This window comes from Dromaius novaehollandiae, chromosome 9 (assembly GCF_036370855.1).
Source record: "Dromaius novaehollandiae isolate bDroNov1 chromosome 9, bDroNov1.hap1, whole genome shotgun sequence".
In the NCBI taxonomy this organism is placed as follows: Eukaryota; Metazoa; Chordata; class Aves; order Casuariiformes; family Dromaiidae; genus Dromaius; species Dromaius novaehollandiae.
The window spans coordinates 6,505,437-6,528,934 of NC_088106.1; the positions used below are offsets into that span (position 1 = coordinate 6,505,437).

General features: G+C 42.5%; 3 protein-coding genes across 9 annotated transcripts in view; 1 reads left to right on the forward strand and 2 right to left on the reverse strand.

The window, feature by feature from the left end:
• LRRC34 (leucine rich repeat containing 34) overlaps positions 1-11,080 on the reverse strand; it is an 18,905-nt gene extending 7,825 nt beyond the window's left edge. The window contains exons 1-11 of the mRNA XM_026105746.2: positions 10,970-11,080; positions 10,002-10,206; positions 8,164-8,322; positions 7,533-7,651; positions 6,503-6,624; positions 6,281-6,345; positions 5,377-5,460; positions 3,611-3,739; positions 1,749-1,844; positions 294-448; positions 40-195 (exon numbers count right to left, since the gene is read on the reverse strand). Of these exons, the coding sequence (XP_025961531.2) occupies positions 40-195; positions 294-448; positions 1,749-1,844; positions 3,611-3,739; positions 5,377-5,460; positions 6,281-6,345; positions 6,503-6,624; positions 7,533-7,648 (923 nt within the window). The 5' untranslated portion in view covers positions 7,649-7,651; positions 8,164-8,322; positions 10,002-10,206; positions 10,970-11,080. The remainder of the gene's footprint in view (positions 1-39; positions 196-293; positions 449-1,748; positions 1,845-3,610; positions 3,740-5,376; positions 5,461-6,280; positions 6,346-6,502; positions 6,625-7,532; positions 7,652-8,163; positions 8,323-10,001; positions 10,207-10,969) is intronic.
• On the forward strand, positions 10,652-16,306 carry LRRIQ4 (leucine rich repeats and IQ motif containing 4). Its single transcript, XM_064517172.1, has 5 exons — positions 10,652-11,758; positions 13,229-13,402; positions 14,050-14,195; positions 14,860-15,118; positions 16,133-16,306. Exons 1-5 carry the CDS (start codon positions 10,652-10,654, stop codon positions 16,304-16,306), a joined length of 1,860 nt encoding a protein of 619 aa, XP_064373242.1.
• A 3,718-nt stretch (positions 16,307-20,024) lies between these two features.
• The window catches only part of LRRC31 (leucine rich repeat containing 31), a 49,174-nt gene continuing 45,700 nt past the window's right edge, over positions 20,025-23,498 (reverse strand). For 6 of the 7 annotated variants that reach the window (XM_026105741.2, XM_026105740.2, XM_064516598.1 and 3 more), the window contains 3 exons: positions 23,124-23,291; positions 21,673-21,840; positions 20,025-20,504 (listed from right to left, as the gene is read on the reverse strand). In XM_026105741.2, the coding sequence (XP_025961526.2) occupies positions 20,185-20,504; positions 21,673-21,840; positions 23,124-23,291 (656 nt within the window). In that variant the 3' untranslated portion in view covers positions 20,025-20,184. The remainder of the gene's footprint in view (positions 20,505-21,672; positions 21,841-23,123; positions 23,292-23,498) is intronic. The other variant, XM_064516597.1, reaches the window with a different exon arrangement.

Below are 23,498 nucleotides of genomic sequence, written 5' to 3' on the forward strand. Positions count from 1 at the left end.
TGGTTGCTCCAGCAGTTTCTGGAGAAGTTAAATACTAACGCTTGAAGAGTCCTGTTGCACAAAGCCAAGGCTTCACTCAGGTAGATAGCTCCATCATCTTCTATTCGGTTTGAATTAAGATCTAGGATTTGCAGGGTTTGGTTCCGTTTTAGTAGTTCTCCCAAAAACTTCACATCATCACGAGTTATTTTATTACTGAAAGAGATGCACAGATTTTCATTTTCTTTTTAAGGGGATACTAAGAAAGTAAGTGGCTAATGTTAATCAGGTCTGTGTCATGTAATAACTCTTACCAGCTAAGATCAAGATATCTCAGGCTGCAGTTTTCATACAATGCCTCACATAGTCGCTCTACACCAAATTTTTTCATTTCATGCTTGCACAAATGCAATTCCACAAGAGAAGAGTTGGTTTTCAACATCAGGGCTATATGAACTGTGGTCTCTTCCTAAAAAGATATACTCAGTTTTATTAAACTCAGCCTACAGGTAAGATCTGGTCATGCTTCAGTAAAAGAAAGATACACAACTAACAGCAGGATTTGGTCATCAGTAGTGTCCTATTACATATACTACAGCCATCTTAAAAATAGCCAGGAAACATTCTGTGATAATGACGCTGGAGAAAAAAAAAGTGAAAAATACCAAAAAGATATCTGCAGATTTACAGTACTATACATCCCTGCAAATATCAGGAGCATCAATATTTGAACTATTATGTCTAATTGGTTCCCCTTCCAGTTGTTGCTCTTTCAAAACTATGTTTGAGTAAGCCTTCACTAACTATAGAGGTATTTTGTCATGACACAAATCTACTACTTCATTAAAAGAAACAGGATTAACTATGGGAAAAAATATGTCCTGTCACTGTAAGGCATAGTAAGTTCATTTTGAAGCTGTCATAATTCATTAAGATGATAACTGAATTCTGAGTCAAAAATAAGTGCAAGTCTGGTGACACCATCTCCACAATCAGCTCTGCAGCCAAGGCTTCAGCAGGAGCCCTGATGCCCAGAAGCTGCATGACTTGTTGAGGAGTCTTTCAGCTAAAGCACCACAGCTCTGTGCATGTACACATCTAATGGCCTGCAGTGCAGCCCCCAGCAACTGCTGCCTTGCAGGTGTTTTTTGTTTGTTTTTTTGTTTTTTAAGTGCTTGATTGTTTTAGAGAGTTTGTATCTTTGTTTGGTATAACAAATGCATCATAGGTTTTGTATCAATAAGATCATATAAATTTAGCAGGTGATTTACTGTAAATTTTAGCTTCAAGCTCACATGAAACAACAAAGCCGAATATGGCATACTGTTAAAGTATGCCCTTCTCCTTTAGGCTGTGGAATCTGGCAGTTACCCTTGCACCACACTGCTCAAATAAACAGCAGTCTTTTGTTCTTCCCCTTATTTCCTGCTAAACAGCATTTCTCCCTCAGTCTGCTGAACACTGTATAAACTCTCCATGCTATAACAGTAGGAATACCAGGTTCAGTAAGATCAAGCCATCTTCATTAGCCCATTATTTGACAAATGCATATGTACAAAGAAAGAAATAAAAACACTTTAGTTAAACTGAAGCAGCCTGTGAGCGTTCAAGGCTTGGGGCAGAAAGAGAAAAATAATGTTCCTGTAATCACTTGTGTTATTCTGTAAGGAAGCCCATAATCACGTAGTCCAGAAGGTCATAAATACATCAGTATTGACTGTACTTACGCATCTCTCCGACTGAGCTGACACTGCAGTCCACTTACTTACCTCTTGGCTGTATAATAAAGGACGGTTAAGATTTATTGCTTTGACTGATTTGTTTGGAGTCAAGACTGTTGCTATTGCTATTAGACTCTGCATACCCTGAAAATGAAAATAAACAAACTTTAGAGAAACCCATCCCATCAATATAGATCAAGCTACAAAGTTACCATGACTTCTTAGAACTGATTGTCAAATGGGCTCAGATTGGAAATACTATTATTTCTGTCTCCACATACCTCGGAGAGGTGCAAGTACACTAGCAAGTACTTACAGACACATAATGTATTTTCTGATAACACCAGTCTCTATGGAATAATAGCGTGGAATTAGACTGAGAGGTACAAATGACTAGGAACTTTGGCAACTCAGAAAATAAAAAGCAAGAATAATGCAGCTCAAAGAGATACCTGTTCATTTAATTGATCATGTAGTTTTGTTCACCTGATTTATGACACAGAATGGGCTTGTGTGTGTTCTCTGGGGTCTTTGGTAAAAGTTTTGGCTAACTTTTATCTATTAAGTAAATTCATATTAAATGTGAATTAATGCAGTATAGACTAGTAAGATTCTAGGATACAGGCCAATCCTGATTTTTCTTTTTTTTAAAAAAAATTTCCTTCTATTTTGCTTACTAACTTACATTTACATTACTTTACAATTAGGCTTACCTACACCTGAAGCTATTTTACTTTACATTAACTATACTTGATAGGGAGTTGATAGATAACCATATTGTGCTTTTAAGTATATTTTACCTGCACTGACTACATTTTCCTTGTTTATGTATTTGTAAGACCCTTCACAGTTTCTAAAGCATATTTCCCATTCTAGTTTGGCAGAAAATTCTGTAATTCCAGGAAACTAATGTTTATTATAAAGTTTTCACTTGACCCCAGGTCTCTCCCTGCTTCCAGATTATAGTCACAACAATTAGGTTACAGTCAAACTTACTCCTTCTGCCCAACATATACTTTGTTATCTCCCCAACAGATGAATAGCTTTAACAGGAAGACTGCGAGTGCCCAATCTTAATTTCACTTCTAGGTTGGTTAGAGCATTCTCTGCAAGGCAAGAAACAGGATCTAACTCTCTCAGTCAGGGAACAAAGCCACTTCCACCTTCCAGCCTCTCTGAGGTTACCACACAAGGAGAAACCAACATCAGGCTGGTGTCCAGGCCTCAGACCAGGAGGCAGTTCAGAGCTGCAAATGCTAACTGGTACCATAACCGCACGCAGGTTTTTAAAACCCTCCACAGGCTTTTACTGGCTGGAGCAGGAAGCTCCCTGCTCAGCACATGACTCCATTCCTACCTTTCCGCATGCAGTGCAGAGGGAGTCTCAGCACCTGACTCAGGCAGGTGGCAGGTCATCTAAAATCAAATTAGGTGCCATTATACTCAATTCAGCACTGCTGTGCCAACATCCTTTGCGGACTGAGCTCCAATATGAACAACAGAGCTATGGGAAGGAATAACTTCCAGGCTTTATAGCACTGCACAGTTCAGAAAAGAGCAATCATAAAAAGTCCCTTCTTCAATGGGAACTACCCAGGATTTAGACAGCATAACAAATATGAACAGCAGAAACAAACCTTGCAAAACATGAAAGCCAAGCACCGGAATTCTCAGGGACGTAGCAGTCCTAATATATCATAGGATATCACTTCACAGGTGCTCCATGAAACATGCCTTTTCAAGTATGCAGGGCAACATTACATTTTGTGATAGCTGGAGGTAACACAGTATATAAAAATAAGTGGCAACAGATGGCATATCCCCCTAATTAAGCACTGCAGGTCCTTTGTAATACCCTTGAAATACTATTAGTTTTATGTCATTGATGATAATTTTACTGGGTTACTCACCAGATCACAGTCTCCAAGATCTAACTTCTCTAAGACTGAATTAATCTGCAGCATTGAAGCAAAGTACATCCCACCTTTGTTTCCTATTTTGTTTCCAGTCATTCTCAAATACAAAAGTGTTTCATTCCTCTAGACAAAATAAATAAAGAGAACTTAATTCTGCTGAAATGGCCTGAACAGCAATACTACCCTTTTTCCTGTCAATCCCGCTAGTTGTCACACAAAGACAAAACATCCCTGTAGAATAATAGTGTCTAGCTGATAACACTGAGTAAGCAGTTGGCCCAGGCTCCCCACAGTGGAGTCAAAAGCATGACAGTCTGGATGGAAAACCTGATCATTTGAGAACTTTTGTTTCTCTGATGTAGCTCCCAAATTTCAGGCTCATGAAAATACTCCAGGGAGAAATTTATGCCAAAATTGGCAGCTGAAATGCAAATTATACTAAAACTGATTTACATCAATTAAGTGTATTTTATACAAAAATATAATTCGTTTTTAAGAAACCAGGAGCTTGCTTTATTTTTCAGAGGCTTTTAAATCACATGACCCATCAAAGTTCAGTGAAGCCAGTTGACTTCACTAGTTGTGACAGCAGTATTGCCTGGTGGAGAGTCAAGCCAGGGTGTAAGTCTCTGCAGGACTGAAGTCTTCGCTAGCAAAATAAAGTTCTGCCCTGGAAGGTCTAGAAAAGTCTATGTCTTTTTTTCTTTCTCCCTCCATAGAACTGCAAAGGATATCCAATATCTATTCAGTGGATCAAGTCCTAAACGCAATGCACGGTAGTTTTGTATTTGTAATTCTTCAGTATCCCTGTACTCACTCATTACCAGAGATTATGACTGATTAAGTAAGAGATTACAAAACACACAGTCCTGTGAGCAGCAGAACTAATGAAGCCTGGTTTTATATGGCTTTGTATGTGTCCCACATGTCTGCAGTACCCCCTCCCCCTGCACTAGCTCAGGCATCACCTCCTCCTCTCTGCCTCCTTCGCCCGTGGATCCCACCCGACCCGCCGCCCGGCTGCTGAGCAAACCCAGCATGTGCTACTGCAGAGCTGCACAAGCAGCGCTGGGGGTTGCAAAGCCAGTGTGCTACGGTCCGCTCTGAGAGCCTTGGCGTTTTGCAGGCTTGTCAAATTTAGTCAAAATCAGCTCAGGGTTCAAAGACTATGAAGGAGGAAGAAAGAGCCCACGTGAGTCATTTCACAAACACAACAAACCTTACACACAAGCCTCATTTCCTTAGGAAACCAGGCTAAAATAATAAACATGTTTTTATACTGCTGCTGTGATACAAAATTTTGAAAACATGTCTCAGACATCTTGAATCAAGGCAAGTACTGACACCAGTTTCTCAAAGGAAAAACCCATAGCATTATTGCGTTGCAGTGAGTTTTAGACCAGAAACCGGAAAGAAAAAGCAGCTTGGGCTATTGGAAATTGTGGCTACTGAAGAAATATTTCACTTTGATAAATAAAACAATCTCAGAATTTTCACATAGAAAAATCCAGATATATGATAGTTGTGAAAATGAAATATTAATAGCAGCAGAGGGCAACTTTCTCTTTGTCTGAAATCTGATTTCTGAAGTCTGCCTTGGAAAACCAGGTAATTTTTGTGTTACAGCAATAGGCTGAAGACAGACTGACATTTCAAGTCAACTTTGATGTTGGCAGGACAGCTAGTACTGTTAATCAAAAGTAAAAATATCAAACTAGATGCCATTGTCTAGATCTCCCAGAGTACAGACTGATACTCACATGGAGTGCTCTCGCTATCAGCTCTGCTCCGCTTGTGCCAATATCATTAAACATCAGGTTAAGGTAGCGCAGAGTTGAGTTTTCCTTAGGAACACACAATGAGAAAAGCAATGAGGTGGGGGTTTTTTGGGAAAATGCCTGCCTTTTTCTAAAAGGAGATGCATCACATGCATGCTTACAGCCTCTGCTTCTTCCCTGCCTTTTAGGCAGCCCCTGATGCGAGGAAGTGATTAAAGTATACCAAAGTACATCAGATGATGAGGGGGAGACAGAAAAACGTGTAGGTTGTAGGTCCTCACAGGGCTTACAGTCGGTACCTGGTGCAGAATAGCCACCTCCATACCCACATTACCAAACCAGGCAGGTGGTCAAGCCCAGGTGCAAACCGTTAGGCATTTTGTGAACTTAATGGTACTCCTTGAACTCTAGTAACACAGGAACTGAGTGGCAAATCACCATTTTAAATTTGGATTTTGGTGCTTACAATAGTGGGAAGGCAGCATTAAAGACACCTGTGTTTAGATCCACAAAAAGACTAATAGAGATGATGAAGTATCTAAAGCAAAGGCCCTGCCACACTTGACACTACCATCACATCCTTTGCTGAATCAAACTGAAAGCCTAAAAGCCCCCCCCCCCGCCCCATTTATTCCACCTTTCTTTCTCATGACACACTAGACAAATATCAAACAACTGCCTCTTTTGCTACCAGCACATGGAAAGAAATTACAAATTTCCCCAGAGAATGCAATCTGAGATTCTAGTGGGATGGATTTGGATGTGGAAGTCAAAATTAATGGAATTTTGCCAAAACAATGCATTCTTGTCTCAAGTACACCACAGACATATATTATCATAGCCAAATAAATCACACATTGATGAAAGATTAACATCATTTTGGCACCTGAAGGAATTCTGCCATGTGCTTTGCTCCATCATCAGCTAATACATTATAACGCAGGTCTAACCCTGAAAAAGATGAAGAATGAAGAATGTGACAAATGCATATCTACAACTAACTGATCTCTAAACAGAAAGAAATAATGATGAATTAAGGCTGAAAACAAGATTGCTTAATTTTTTTCATGTATGTTTGAAATGACTGTGTGAATATGAGAAAACATACCTGTGACAAATACAGTATTTTGTAAGACAGGGGCAAGGGCTTGAAGATCTTCATCTGTAACTCTCCGCACTGGTACTAAATGGTTATTTCCAGCTATTTTTAATGTGATCCCTTTTGTCCATCTGTTTTAACACAAAAATGTAAGGACCTCAGGAGAAGGAAGATCATACAGAAAAAATGAATTCTCTCTCCAGATAGGAAGTCTATCCCTGCTTGCCCTCACTGGCACATTTCTCAGAACTGCATGCAGCTAACCTTGGTAGCTGTGTGACAGAAAACATGACTCGGGCTGTACCTCAGCACTCTTCATTTTGATATTTTGAAGACTCTACAGCTGCAAGACCACACTTAGCACATGTGCACAGGAAGCAGGAAGAAGCAAGATGAGAGCAGAACAGACAGCAGTAGAGGAGACTAACCTGGGGGCTATCTCATCATCTCCTTTTCACTTGCTCCCTTTCATTTATTTTGTCTATCCTGCCCTCAGGATCAAAAGTTAGCACAACCATTTCCTTATACTGTCTTTCCTCAGGTTCTCTCTCCAGAGAACAACCAGCTTTGACCCCACAAGCATCTATGAGAGGAAGCCCTATGGAGCCATATAACAAGACACAGTTTGGGTGGTTATTGGCTTGTCAGGATTCAGAGGCAGTTCAGGGAAGCATTACCAGCTGCAAGCTAATGGGATGCAGCTGAGGCTTTTTAAACGGGAGCAAGACAAAAGGAAGGGAGTTTGGATGACTAGACACTGAGTTTGGCTTCTCTAAGGGACATAAAGGCACCATCCTGTACATTTTTCACTTTTTTGATTTTACTGCTTGTAAAGCTGCCTAGGAAGGATATATAGCTAAAAAATCCTGCCAAGATGATGTCAAGATGAGTTAAACCAGAACTTCTGCAGTAAAAGCTATGTGTGATTTGTGTTCAAGCCTGAAACTGAGTGAACTTTCTCATTGTTCTATTTGTGGTCCTGTTATCTTGCTAAAGGCTTTCAGAAGCATCTGAAACGTGCTGCATGTTATTTCCTTACTTTTTATCATTTTTATCAGCTTCTTGAAGCATGTAAGCAATGAAGGGGTTTTCAGGCTGGCTTAAGTTTTGGCAGGCCTGCAAATACTGCTGGTGAAGATCTGGAAGAACTGACATGACCTGTTTGAAAACAAAACAAACTGTTATTGCTTGCATCGTTATGGTAGCTTAGCAACATCTCTAAGGACCCAAACTCTGTTGTGCCAGGTGCTGCATAACAATAAAAAAAGGGTTGGTCCTAAAAGAGTTTTTTTCAGTAATTCTCAGTATATAACAGAAAAATAACAGATATAGCAGTCAGATGGAAAAAACATAGGAACAAAATGTAGACTCAGGTATGTATTTCTGATTTGCCATCATATTGAATCTGAGCCTAATACAAAATTAATATTCATGGAGACAGATTTCCCCCCCACCCTGTAAAAAGCTAATTCAGTGTATGCTGTGGTTACCTGAGTATGAAAGGAAGGGGGGAAGCTTTGGGATCAGTCTCAGCTCCACCAAGAGCTGCAAAGCAGTGAGTCCTTCAGCAAACTGGGCCTCCCCTCTGGCTTGGAATATGAAAGCTGCAGCTTTGAAGGGGAACTGGAATATGAAGGGCGGCTGAAGCGGAGGGTTTTGGCAGAACGTACCTCTCTGTCTGTGTGCGCTACCGGGCAGCGTGTCACCACACCAACAGGTCACATCCAGACTAGCTCCCAACAAACGCCAGGGCTGGATGTTCAGGCGCAGAGGCCCCAACGCGTGAATCACTGCCCTAGATGATACAGGGAACGGCTGTGACTGGCCATCTGTAAGCAGAGGAAGTGCATTTGCAACCCTTGCTGGGCCATCCAAAACCAATAATGAGATCTGAGACTGAGAGCCACCCTGTTGCATCCAGCGGAGAGCAAAGCCTCGTCCCGTCAACCACTTGCTCCCCTAGTGACGCACCTGAAACAGTTCGGGTGTGCAAACTTTACGGAGGCGTATAAGCTACTAAAACAACCAATTCTTAAACGCCCCCCTCCCCAGATAAACCTGCCCTCCCTCTGGCGAGAAGACAGATGAGCTCTGCCCCGCAAGCTCGGCCGAGTTGTGGAGCTGCTCTCCACAGATTCAAGGAGGATGTCCCAGCCCCACCTTCACGAAGGCGAAGGAGCGGGGCGCAGCAGCACGGCGGCCGAGCGCCCCTCATCCCGCGCAGGGCCCGTCTCCCGCCTCGGGGGAACAGGGAGGCCCCAGCGCCCCGCGCGGCCCCCCTCCCGCGGGGGGAAACCTCCCGCTGGCTCCCAGCGAGAGCCGGCGCGTCGTAGCGCCCGCGCGCGAGTGAAATACTAGCGACCGTGACGATGCCTCCAGCGAATCCGCGGCGGGCCGGGGGCTGCGGCCCTGGTGCCCGCTCCTGCACCTCCGGGCGAGAGCAGGAGCCGTGCGGCACACGGAGCCCCACGCCGGCACCGCGCGCCCTCCGGTCGCCCCGGCAACGCAGCCGCGCTCCCCTCCTGCCGGGTGAAATTCTCTATTTTTTCCTTTCTTTCGCAGGCCCAGGGTGCTGCTTGAGGCCAGCCAGCGTTGCTGCAGGGGGAGAGGCTGAGCCGGCGAGGCCGGCCTGATTGGGAGGTGCAGCGCCCAGGCAGGACGGCGGAGCAGGGAGGGATTTTTGCCGTAGGTGGTGTTTTCAAAGCTTATGTCGAATCACCTTGGGATGCTGCAATATTAGTCGGTCCCTAAGGCAGAGATTAACTGGCGGCAAAGCAGGCGAGGCAGCCCCAGACGCACGGTAAATCCCCTTGCCATGTGGCTGTGGTCGCCCACGCGCTCTGATGAGGGCTGCGCAGGTGTGGTACCCAGATTAGGAAATGTGTACCACGGCCACAAGATAAATGAATGCATCACGCACACCCCAGGGCCCCACCGGATGACATTGTTCCGCGAGACCAGCCTGACGCACACGTTCCCCCTCAGCCCCGATGCTAAGCCGGAGCCTTTGGCCGCCAGCCCACACTGTGGTGTTCTTGGAGCCTTAACTGGAGAGTGGTGTGCGATCCTGGGCTTCTTGCACAGCAGCTTTCTGGCTGGGGTCTCTTTTGTCCTGCCTCCATTAAGAGGAGAGGTTTGGCAGCCAGACAGAGGTGATGTTACTCATAGCCAAGCGAGTCCATAATACCTTAATCACTTATCCCTGAGACATTTACTCAGTGGTCTCCCATGTTCTCAGAGGGCCCTTTGCAAAAATTAATGTGGTTACACAGATTAGCAGAGTTACTTCAAAGATGCCTGTGTCTGTCCCTTCCATTGAATAAATCCTTCCAGTATCTTTAATACTACCCATATGTCCACGGGGGGGTGGGCTGGGATCTCATGTTCTCCCTGTCTCACAATACGCAGGGATCACTCCTGAATAGGGAACTCAAAACTAATAAAAAAGAAAATAGCTTTATACAACATCTAAATTAGACTGTGAAACTTGGTGTTGTTCTCTCCATACCTTGTGTTCTTTCAGTTCTCCCCCCATTCGGGTGACGCCTGGATGCTCCCCGCCTCTGGAATTGTGACATCCTGCTGGCAGGAGCATGGCATCGGAGAGACGGCAGACAGGTAGGAGCTCATGGACACCCGCCTCTTGGCTTCTGCTTCAACTCTCTCTCTTATCATGTCTTAAATGCGAGCTGAAAGCCTTCTTCCATCCAGTCCTGTCAATGTCAATTTCTATGGCTCAGAAACCACTACATATCATAGAAAAAGGTGCCCCCTTTTCATAATAAAACTCTCACCAGTTTTACCATCAGCATAGCTGGATACAGAACTGAGTCAGTGTTTTTAAAAATAGGCCTTTAAGACTCAAGAGGGTTGTTTCATCCAGCCCCACTGACTTTAACAATGTCACCATCTCGATTTTGGCTGTTGGGGCACTGAAGGATATATTGTGGTTCAAAGTTAAGGTCCCATTGTATGTATTCGGCTTTCACTGTCAATGAACAACAGCAGCTTTTTGCAAGGGTAAAACTGAGAGAAGACTCTGTCCCTAAACACTAAGCTCTTCCAATATTTATTTAGAGTAGGAAGAAGTTTGAGTACTGTACTTGAGTACTGATTTTTTATCTTTTTCTCTTCTTAAACTAAAAATGAGGAGCAGAGATGGCTGAGTCTCAGCAGAGCCAGAAGTCCAGCAAATGGAGCACTCATTACCCCAAAGGCAGCACTGTTCGTTTTGAGAACAACCGTGTTCAGACTGCACAAGAGATACCAGTGAATGAAGTGCCAGAGAAGGAAGCTCTTTCCCCCATGCGTGTCACAGACAGGATATTTTTTATTGACTTAGCCAATAAGCAACAGACAACCATCCCTCCAGAGGTCTTGAGACTGGAAGATCTAGAAGAGCTGCACATGGAAAAGAACCTGATTGAAAGCATCCCGAGAGACATCAATCACCTGAGGAACATGAGGGTTCTCTACCTGGACCAGAATCACATACAGGATATATGTGAAGAACTGGGGGAGCTGAAATGTCTTCGGAGCTTAGATTTAAGTAACAATCCACTGTCTTACAGTTCGCTGCCTGTTATCAGCAAGTTGCAGGCCCTTCGTCAGCTCAGGCTCTATAAAGTAAATTTGCATGAAATCCCGGTACAGATCTGCAAATACCTTCATCATGTTGAACTGCTTGGACTCTCTGACAATAATCTAAAGTGTCTGCCCAAAGAACTAGTGAACCTGACACAACTCAGAGAGATTTACCTCCAAAAAAACAGATTTGAAAGTTTTCCCATGGAGCTTTGTCATATGGTTAATTTAGAAATAATAGATCTGGAACAAAATCTAGTCAGTCTCATCCCAGAAGAGGTTGGATCTTTGACAAACTTAGTTAAGCTATTTTTAGCTTTTAATAATCTATTCTCCATTCCTGATACACTGCAACACTGCCAGAAACTGGCTGTGCTGGATCTGTCTCACAATCTCCTGCACAAGCTTCCCCAAGGTTTGAAGAATCTCACTGAAATGGAAGAACTTGGACTATCTGGAAACAATCTGGAGAAGCTCCCACATGAGATTTGCAGCTGGATGTCCCTTTCCCTTGTTTATTTGAGGAACACTGGACTGCACACAGTACCAAAGTCCTTCACCAGATTAACCAGTGTCAGGATACTAGATCTGAGTGAAAATTGCTTCAGTGAGATTCCTAAAAGCATGTGTGCTATGAAAAATCTGGAAATTTTGGCCCTGGATGACAATCAGATACATAAGGTATTTGTTCTTTTTCATTTTTATTCTATTTCCTCCCTTTTTCAAAATCTATGTTCTTCATTACAGTTGAGTGGCACCTTTCCCCACCAACGTGGGACGGCATGTTCCACCTTGGTACCAGCCCTCTTCTGTGAGAGACGATGTTGCATCTGTTTAGGTGGTCTGTGGATTCATTTCTCCTATTTAGATGTTTACAGTTAGATGTAGCTCCTTCATTAGCATGCACTTACCATGCAGTATGTGGCTGTCTCATGTGCCTCAGTCATCCACTGCATTTTTTCTTGAACAGTCATGTAAGTCCCCATCAGGCCTAAAAGAATTCTTCACCAGGCAGCTGCCTATGGAGCAATCAGTGCAGGCACACAGGTAAAACCCACGCTTTTCTCAGCAAATGCTGTGTTTGCAAATTTTCTCATATTATCAGTAAGGGAACACTGGTACATCCTGCACTTCAGTGCTTGCTTGGCTGGTTGCTTTCTCATTGCAGTTTGAGACTACATATCGTCTGTCTGTGAACTAAGAAATTCTTATACACTAGCTCAAAGCTTCATGGTACTGGAATGACTGTGAAAGCCGTTAGAGCTATGGAGTGCTTGTACCTCAATTAAAATGGCACTCAGTAAGGCAAGTGATGGTCAAGGTAGTAAGAGTTTGTCACCTAATCCTGATATCCAGCAGAGCCTACATAACTCATTACCACCAACCACTGAGTATTCAAACAGAGAGAGAAAAGAAAGAATGTGGAAACTCTGACCTGTGTGTTGAGCAGTAAAGACGAAATACTGACTGAAGGCACTGGTTCAGGTTTTTTGCATCTTTTTCTGTATACACTGAAAATAAGAGTTGCAGTTGTGTAGAATCAATACATGTCACAAACTGAAACAGAGCAGAGAGCAATTTTAAAATGGATAGGATACTGTTAATGCCTTTAACACAATTGACATTTGCTGTTCATTTGATAATAAACAATTACGTACCCTAAAGCTGTGCTATTATGACAATAATCATGGACATCCTCATTTTAGAGCTCAAGATGCACCTCCCTTTTCATATGATGCAGCTCTCCTTTTCCAAGGAGATTTTCACTTGGGCTGTTTTCTTCTTGACGGTTATATTTGCAGAAGCAGTAATTTGTGCAAAAGAATCACTTTCAGATTTCAGCCATTTAATTACTCTCCCCTACACTGAGCATACAAAGGAAGTGAAGAAGCAGACAAATGTTTCTGCTAAGAAATAAAATTAACCACATAAGAAATCTTTCCAGTAGAGAAAACAACATGGATTTTTTTTTACCAAAGTTTACACCATACTGTGAGATATAATGTTATATTAATGAGTGGAATATTCTATGTTCATCCATCAACATTAATGCAGCTTCACAGCTTTTTCCTAAAGATGTTTCCCTAAAAATGAAATCCCAAAGATTACTGTTTAATTGACATAATGTATCTTCTTAATGACTGTGTCTAGATACCCGTGGAGGTGAAAGAATTGGCAAATTTAAAGTGCCTTGGCCTTTCTGGAAACCAATTCAGCATCTTTCCAAAGGAAATCTTTCTCCTGGAGTCATTAGAGAGATTATACCTGGGACAAGATAAAGGAATTAAATTCATAAGCCTACCAGGAGACATCAGGAAATTGCAGGTAGGAACAAGAGAAGGGGGTAGATCTTGGCCTGCTGCGGCATGGCACTTCTGTGGACTTCGGCAGCTCCCGAACGCAGGACTGGAGATTCTCGTAACCTCTTAAGGCAACGAACATTCAACCAGTCCACAGGGTGCAGCATCAGGCCATGACTGTCAGAACAGGCACAGCATCAAAACTCAGTGTTTGAAACCAAATTCTACCTATTTTCCTAATACTGTAAATTGTCTTGGGTCAAAATCACTGATTGCGTGCTCCTGGGGCTGCAATATTGCTAACCCAACACTTTACTGCATGACCAGTCACTGCAAAGCCTGCTATAGTGGGCCACAGAAAATGTCACTTTGGCTCCTGACTCTTCCTGTTTAACCACCAGCCGGACACTTCAATGCTCTGCTAGTATTCAGACAGAGCACAAGTAACTGAATAAGCAACAGGGAAAGGTAAGTGTGTCCTCAACCTGGCAGTGTCTACTAAAAATGCAATACATAGCCCATGTTGTCTCTCTGTGCCTGTTACTCATCCCAATGGCATCTCAGTGTTTAAACATAATTTCTGCACTTATTGATATTCTCTGTACACTGCTTATACATCAAGCTAAGAAAAAATCCTTTAATTATGAAAATTTATGCATACATATTTTCCAGAATCTGAAAGAACTGCATATAGAGAATAATCATCTGGAGTGCCTGCCTCTAGCCATCGGCTTCTTGACCCACCTGGAAATACTTGACTGTCGCAACAATTGCCTTAAACGGGTCCCAGACTCTATATGCCAAATACAAGGTGAAATATAGTCTTTGCATTTGTGGCCCTAAGGACATAATTCCAGTAAGCATTTTAGAAAATGGAGGGAGAAGGGAAGGAAGGAATGCAGTGCATAGGTCAGGACTCGTCCAGTAATTGTAAGGGGGTCAAATGAGATGGAGGTTAGAGTTGGGCAGGTGGTGGGGAGCACTGTGCCCAAGCCAAGCAGACACGAGGAGGTCCTCCCCAGGGACCCACCTCAGCATCAAGGGCTGGGGGCAAAGGATGTACCCCAGAGCTCAGCTCCAAGCAGACCACCTGATGGGAGAAGACCCACTGGGTCAGCACCAGCGATGCCAGGGCAGTGGTGAGGAACCTGACCTCTGCAGGTGCTCCCCAGCCAAGTCCTTCCATCTTCCCCAGTTCTCCATTGCGTCTCTGGGTGTGGCTAAGTTCACTAGTGCTGCTGGTGAGCCACTTAGCAGTACTTTCGAAAGCTGGATTTGGCCACCTGACTGCTGCCTGAAAAGTCTTCATCTAGCGAAATAAATGCCTTGATTTAGGAAACCCTTATTCCCCTCCTTCAGTATTTAGGAGCAGCTACTTTGAATTTAAAACAATGCTCTGGTGGGATATTCAGTACACACACTCATTGCATGCACAGACTGAAGGGTCTGGGCTTCACCCGCATGCTGTTTTAGGGGCAGCACACAGGAATGTTCCACATCAGTCCTGGTCTTTGCACTGCAGCCGTCTGCTTTTCTGTGCTCAGCTCTGCAAAAGCTGCTCCTTCAGAACAACCAGCTGCACCAGCTGCCCGAGGATCTGGACACTCTGCAGCAGCTGGAGCTGGTGCTTGTGGATGGGAATCCTATGACAGACCCTCCAATGGAAGTGTGCTGCCAGGGGACATTTGCCATCTTGGAATACTTACAGGAAAAAAGGCGTAAAAAGGCCATGATCTTAAAGGTACAGGTGTTAAAAAAGTCACTGCAACATACAGACAAAGCTGTGGTTTTAGTAATCAGTTATCTTACAGAACAATCTACAGGGCACTCTATGCGACACCAAAAACATTTTAAAACACTGCATGCATCACCTGTGGTGGAGCAGTACATCTATTACTGATCATGTTAAGGTAGGAGATAGGGAACCATCAGGAAATACAGCACTGCGCATCATTCACAAACGTAACAGAAGGTTGCAACTGCCCCACGATGTCACAGTGAGCAGAACAGTCCTTACAACTTGCTGCAGAGCTTTCCTTAGTTCCCTGTCCAGTGGAAGAGGAATGGTTAGTGTGTCCAAACAAAAGGCAGATCCTCTAAATCAAGCCCTTACTTAAAGACGCAACTAACTTCAGGTGGCATCTTGCACTCTTGCTGACTGCAGGTTGACTGCAGAGAGCTGAAGTGCCAGTGTGCAGCCACATGGAACAAAACCCACTTTTTTGTGTGTTCTTTCTTTTCCAAAAGAAGATCAGTCTGTAACACTAGTGGGCCACAGACTAAATTTGCTCAGAACAAACACAAGGCAAGAAAGAAAAAAAGGCAAACCCTCAATCTTTGATTCTTCTGAGCCTCCTCTCTGTGAGGTCTATGATTATTCTGTGAACTAACGTGTTTCTTCCAAATTGTTCTTCTGAGACTCTGGACTGAATGATGACATTTTGAGATGTGTAGAGACATGGTCATTCATTATTCCAATGAAAAGGTCTGGAGAATGACAGTGTTAAGTGTCCTCCCTGATACGGAATTTCCCTTGAAGAAAGAGCACACAGAAAGAAGCTAGAGAATAAAACCCGAGGTGGCTGGCAGTCCATCCTAGCTGCAGCCAATGTAGTCTATTACAGAAAAAAGTTTTTTTCTGGAGACCACAATATGCCTGGCTTTTTGCACCAATAATAACCATCAGTAATACCGTTCTACATGCTTGCTTTTACCCTTATCCTCAAGGTAACCAGACTATTCCTCCCTTTTTCAGGTCCAGAATCTGTGGCATGGGTTGATGAACCGGAAAGGGATTGGATCTTTCCTGATACTTAAGAAACTAATAAAACCAGTAAAGAAGGGGAAAAAAGGAAAAGAAAAGGGAAAAGAAAACGGAAAGGAAAAAGGAGGAGAAAAGCCTGCAAAGGGAGCAAAAGCCAAAAAGTGATATTTGTACAGCAAACTGCACTGAGCTCTTTTCAGTTACACAAAGGGCAGATGTGAGCAGAGATAAGCAAGTAAGAAACAAACAGTATCAAAGCATTTGGATCAGCAAGTATTACAATGAAAACAGATCATTTTGAGGCTTGTTTTTGTGTTTTTATCAACATTTACTCCAGATGAATGAGGCTGATTCGGAAATATTCAGAGATTTCTCATTCTGAATGCATGTTATCTCAAAGCATAAAGACAGCTGATTAACTGGAAATGAATCTGATCTGTAGGAGTATAGTTCTTTGTTCTGAATCCCGAAGTATTTTACATGCAATTCTTAGAAATCTGTTTTCCAATCAGCAAGGTACATCAATATCTGGAGTGAAACAATACTTGTAGCCACACACGCCAGCAGTTATTAAATGATTTTTACATCCAGAAATGATGAATATCTTGTTTGGAAATATGGAGGAGGATTCTAGGTAGTCAGAACGCAAGCACTTCTACCAGAACCTGTATTACCATCCTGTCTTATGGAGGTGTAAAAAACAAAAATGTTTAAAAAGTATCTCTACACTTTTGCAAAAATGTTCATGATGTTTTGACAGTCTGTAGTTATAGTAATTTGAATGACTGCAAGCTGTCAAATCCTTAGTGTTATAGCTCATCTGTGAAGTATCTTGGTATGTAGCAACTTGTAAAATGTCTGTGTACAACAGGTTTATTTGAAAATAGTGAGTTTGCAGAATGCAAAATTCTGCAATGATTCTGGGTCCTGCCATGTAATAACACCACTGTTATTCAAAAGAATTGTGACAGACACTCCTTGCTATAATTTTAGCATGCATAATTTATATGTATCCATACTGTTCCAGAGCACTTCGCAGACAGCTGTTTGTCCTAGACATTCAATGTATTTGTCTAGTATTTATTCAGTATTGCTCAGTGCTTCCCCCAACCCCTCAACAGTTTTCTTTGCAGTGGAACTAAGGTGCAGAGCCAGACTGTGACCAGCCACTGTGCAGACTCAAAAGACATGAATGGGTGGGTAGCAAAACCCCTTACTTAGCTTATTTGGCTGGTCAGAACTGCAGTCCTGCTTCCTCACCTTGTCTGAGTTGGCTCAAAGAAAGAGAAATGGTCGCTGAAGGAGGTGGTGACAGCAGGATCACTAATACACAGCTCTTTCTAGAGCTCCACATCCAGCAGTGCTCTTCTGAATGAGGCAGGCTGCATCTGCATCCAGGGTATGAATCTAATTTCTGTTTGGCTCTTGAATCTGTTGATACTGAAGTCTCATTAATGCACCTGCTAGTAAAGACAGAGCTGGGGACTTTAAGTGGAGAAAACTGGGATTGCTCTGCCTTCTAATTTTCTGTTTTACTAGGTGACTGACGCTGTTTTGATTGCTTGGAGGCATCTTATGAAATCTTTTCACCCTAACTGAAGGCAGAGAGGCATAGAGAGGATTATTCAGGCAGGGACTACTGAGGAGGAAATCACTGGAAGAGAGATTTCAAGGAAGACTGGAAGATAAATGGCACAGATAATAGAAGTGAACAGAGAGCTTTCTAGGGGCACGATAGGCATGACAGAATCATGACAAAGGACTGAGAAGGGGATCGTGAAAAGCAAGTGGAGACGTTGCTAACAGTGAGTCTGTACTGTGCTCTGGAGCTGAGAACAAGGAACCAGAGTGCGACACAGCAAGAAACCCCAACACTGATGTCCAGTTAAGGCAGTAAGATTACAACAGACATTTGACATTAAACGTGGGCCAGCTGCTTTACTAAATTAGAAACTGCACTTCAAATGGGAAAGGAGTGTTTCAGAGAGATTCTCAAAGAATGGATAGAGGGTCGTTTTCTCAGTTGAACCAGAGGCATATTTAAAGAGAATCAAGAAAAGGCAAGTGACTACAAGAAGAGGTTAGTGTGCAGGTGTTAAACAGACATGATGATAGTATTTTTGCATTAAAAATAACTCTCCTGGCTTGAGTCACTGCTTGAAAGACTCCCAGAAGGTTAGCCCTGCATGAAACAGAAACCAGAGCTCTTTACTTCCTTTCAGAAGATGAGCATCTCTGTAGAAAATAGCTCATAGCACACCAGCAGTTCCCTGCTACCTCTGACCCAGCACTCCAGTTCAACTCACATTTCTCAGAGCTGGGGGTGCCAAGTGCATTTCACAGTGGAACTGAAATTGGAACGAGGAAGTTTTAGGAGACCTTCACCTGAAATCATGGATTAAGCAATGCAGCAGCAGCAGCAAAGCATGGTTAGCTGCTACCTATCCCCGACCGGTCAGAAGTTGATGTTGGAAGGGTAACCAAGACTGAAAGCTGAATATTAACCTGCTCCTGCATGAGAGAACTTGCTGAGAGGGGTCCTAACAAGCTAGGAGAGTGCCACTGAGTGATCCTGTTGTGCCTCTCCTCCAGGAGATTGCTGCAACATGTAGACATGCTCAGGGCTAATTGAGCAGTACTTTATCCCTCAAGCTGTCTCAGGATTTCTCTAAGACTCCTCACTTAGTGGGCAGATCTAATATCTTTACTTCCTAAAATATCTTACCAATCAATAATCCCATTGCAGTCATTGAATCCACGTGTGGGCTAACATGCTCTATGACACGAGTGATTATGCCAGATTTTGGCTATGTTTAAGCATATCTAATACAATCCCAAATAAGAAATTATCAAATAAAGAAAACAGGAGACACTGAAGTGTCCTGAGTCAGTGTTTACTCTAATGGGTCTTGGGCACAGAGTAGAGTGCTCTGCTCCTAGCTAGATGCTGTCCTGTGGCTTTGAATAACAGACTTTGCTTCCCTGGGTTGATTTCTTCCAGCTTTAAGGCAAGGATAAGAACACTGTCTACTTCACAAGGTGTTGTTAAAGTTAATGGATTAATCCTGAATGCAGAAAGCACAAAGGCTCTAGGGGACTCCCATGGGCTTTGATATGCTCTAGATCAGGCCCTTAAATCTGGAGTTTTGATTTTGTACTGTATTTCCTAAGAGGGTCAGTACGGAAGGTGCAGTCTGGATAGGGCTGAAAGAGTCCAGGATAAGAAGGACCACCCCCGAAGTATCCTGAAATCTTTGCATAGCCTCATCCAGAATGCCTATGGATTGCTCTGCATCCAGAATTCTTGCTAATATACCAAGACATACCTCTATTTAACGTACCCCAGCACTTCCCTTGCCCTCAAGGCCTGCAGAGACACCAGCCAACTCTTTCTTACCTTGATTTTATGCTGATTCTATACCCAGGACTCATCTATACCATCATAGGGTATCAAGGGCCAGAGCAGAGCCAGAATGGATCCTTTCTTATTCTCCTTACTGGACTAATACATAATTCTGAGTTGCTGGGATGCTTTCCAAAGCTCTCAGTTTAATACGTTTATGAAGAGGCAAAAGTTTTGAGGGAGAAGAGACTAAAATTTAAAACAGAGGAGTCAAGTATTCGAATATAAAAGGCACCTTCATTATACACACAAGGGCATACTTACACTGCCCACCCATATGCATTAGTGCACGTCACAGCCACTTCTCTCTGCTGGCAAACCTGGAATGCGGCCATCTCAAATTTTCACTGTTCTTTTAACATTAGACATTGCAGTATTCACAACATCAAAATTAAGGCCATGTAGTAGTTTCAGCACAGCAATGTAAGAGTGGCCCAGAAAACAGGAAAGAATATGTTATTAAATGTAAGGATCTATGTATTCAGAAGGTTAAATAACAGTTTTATATAATTTTGGAACTATTTCAAGAGCTCTCGAGAAAAGAGATGAGTAAAAATGGGACAGTATTCTAAGTCAGAGACACACAATACTTAGTTTACGTGCTCCTTGCGAAAGGCCTTCCAGAAACCTTCAAACTCCATCAACAGTCAAAACGAATGCTTCTTTTGTTGTCTTGGTTAAAGCTTTCCAGTTGTTTCCGCTGCGATTCTGAAAGGACCCATCTTTGCATCCCCAGCTCTGCCAATGCAGGCAGCTTTGTCAGTGCTGCTAACAACTCACTGAACCACATCCCACAGTCACGGCAAGATGATGGGCGAAGACTGACATCTAACTCTGACAGTTCTTTGAATACTGCCAAGCCTTTACAGAAAACGGCCCACCCTTCATCACAGATGTTGTCATTATAACTCAAGTCCAGCTTCTGTAATCTGGCTAGATGACCATCCTGTGTCAGTAACACTGAAAGAAATGACAGCCACAAACAGACAATCAATATACCCTGCAATTGCTTTAAAAGGTTACAAGAAGAGTGGTATTTTCATACCATATTATTTAAGGCCTTTCAGCATTCAAATATAGCAATGTTCAACTCCTAGCAATATAAAATGTGCCAATCACTTGCTATTGGTCTCAGAAAGGCTGTTTTATCACAGCTGAAGGTGTGTACAACATTTAAAGCACAGGCAATTCAAAAGAAACAGAAGTGTCAGGTTAAAAGTTTGTGGCAACCTGAAAACCCATGAGTCAGCTGGAAGGAGGTTATCAAGTGCCAACTGAAAAAGGCGGACAGGCCTTGTAGGGAGATTTAGAAAGAGGAAAGCAAAATTAGATGAGGACACATGATTATAACAGCCACCACTCAGTGTGGGAGGGTAGTGGGCCTAATTTTCCCTTGCGGGAACTGGGAATTTAATGTACAATTGGCAAAGCAGCCACCCACCAAAGGTGACATTTGTAAAGTCAAAAACATCCAGGCTCCATCTCACTGGCCTTCAGACTACAAGCCTTAATAACGATCACAGAGCTATTGCCAACCTCACACACTCAAAACCCATGAGTTGGGCCCACAGAATCACAAGGATGTTTTAAAAATAAACAGATTTTTAAAAGGATCCTAGAATTTATTCTTTGTTTGGGTTCCCATTTTCCAGCATTTCTCAGCAGCTGCTGAGAAGTAGACTAAAATGCTTCTATTTTAATTCTCCCATAACAGTATGACTCCAGAATCACACCTAATGGACTGAAAGTTAGTAATGCCTCTATTGCTGGCTGTCAGCATGTACGTTCCTCATGAATTACTGAATGCCAAAACAGCAACTGAACAAAATAAAAATGCTTTAAGGCAGCTTGAAAAATCTGAAATAAAAAATAGACTCAAAATATACATTTTTCTGGGTGCTGCCTTTTTACGTTAATACATAGAGCTCTGCTTTTTCAATTTTTGCATGTATATGACGTACAGCCTTCAGCAACATGAAAACCCTTTCTGGGAAAAATAATGCTGTATTTTCCATCTTTTCATCTGATTTATGCAAGAACCTGCCCAGTCCATGGAACAAGTCCCTTCTGAATTGTGATCTAAATACCCTGGCTCCTTGACTGCTAGTAAATACCATGTTATACGTACTTAGAAGTGCCAAATCTTCAGCCACCAAGTTACAGCTGCTCAGTCTTAACACTTGAATCTCCGTTGCAAGCTTTAGCACTTCCAAAAGCAGCTTTAGGTTCCCACCAACGCACTTATTCCAAGAAAGGTCTAATATCTCCAGTTCAGGAAGGTGAAGGGCAGCCTCAGCTGAAAAGATTAAGACCAGTAACTTCTGCTTACTAAGAGAAAACAACATGGCCTCAATAGACACCTCGCTGCCAATTCACCTGTAAATAGGTTCCTAAGGGGCTGCCTGCTTGTGCTTAGAATGACTTAATTGATCTTAATAAGTCAGACAAAAAAAAACTCTTGTACTTTTTAAAGAATATAACACTGAAAAAGCCTGTTTATCAAGTCTTAAGGGATCTCTGAAGAGGTTTCTCTCATTCCTGCTTATATTATTGGCCTGACTTTACCCCACTCGAGTCAATTTAATGTAAAGATTTAATTTTTAAACCATCTTATACTTATTTAAAGACAGTAATTTTTGCTGTGAACTCACCATGTAAGGTGAAATGCACTGTATATTTTGACAACACTGATTTCCAAGACACCACTCTTATATAGTTGTAATGATATAAACGTAGTACTCTTCCTGCAGAGACCTCAAACCAGGCTAGTTTGATACTGCTTCTGCTGAAGGTAGTCAAGTTTTGCTGTGGATTTCAATATCACTAAGAAACAGTGAGTAATATACAATAACTGCACAATACACAGTAACTAACGGATCCCTCTGTACTTAGTTTTTATGTGTCATATGGAACCCCTACCAAACACACAGTGTAGCCACTAATCCACTGAGATCTGCAATAAGTAGGCAAATGAAGCTGAATTTACATATCCCATGTTAGATTGGGCATAGCTTGACTTTTCTCCATGGCTGTGCAGTCTCTTTCCCATTACTGCAATCATTGCTTTAATTCCTTCACTGCCTCATGCTGAACTCCAAGCCAGAAAGTTTCTACTGAAACTTTCACCTCTAGTGAGGTGAAAAACCTTCAGTCAAAGCTTTACCTTAGTCAACTGCAAATAGAGTGTTACAACCAAACTATAATTCCAGCATAATATGAAATCACATTCTGCTGCTTCCTCTTCTAAAATTAGGGAATCTACGAAAGCTCACTGTCAGACTAAAAGGACTAAAAGGACTTCATCCAGTCAGGCATAATGATGGAAGACTTACAATGGTTTTCCACCTGGCTCTCTACTATTCCCAGTGATCAGCTCTCAGCTGTCTCTTACAGTGAGGTCAGATGAAGCACTGGTTTTGTCACAAGGCAACCAGAGCCAAGAGCGAGGCAGTTACTTTTTCATTCAGGACCTATAGTATAATATAATTCTGGATCTTCAGAGTCCAGCTGAAACAGAATGAAGTGCTCTGTCCCACAGAGCTACACAGAGAACTGACACACTTTAAAAATCTTTCCTACCTAGTGATGAAAAGGACTCTTCTCGTAAACAGCAATTGCTGATGGCCACAGACTTCAACTTTGGTAAAAATCTGAGCCTGCTGAGAAGAGGCTCAGATGAGACTCCTATGTTTTTATTCGAGGATAAATTCAGCTCTTGAAGACTGGAGAGTAAAGGGATCACCTGGGCTTTGAAAACATGAAATATCTGTTAGACAGTCACTGATCCAGAACAAGTATGTGTAGCTATATATTTATTTGACATCATTTCTTTTCTTTCTAAATCAATCCAAAAGTCCAGGCCAAGTTTTGACACTCAAATTTACGGTGAGTAATATTTTACTTTACAAATAGCTTTGTCATGTCCAGTAGGAGTATGTAGGAAATTAGGTAATA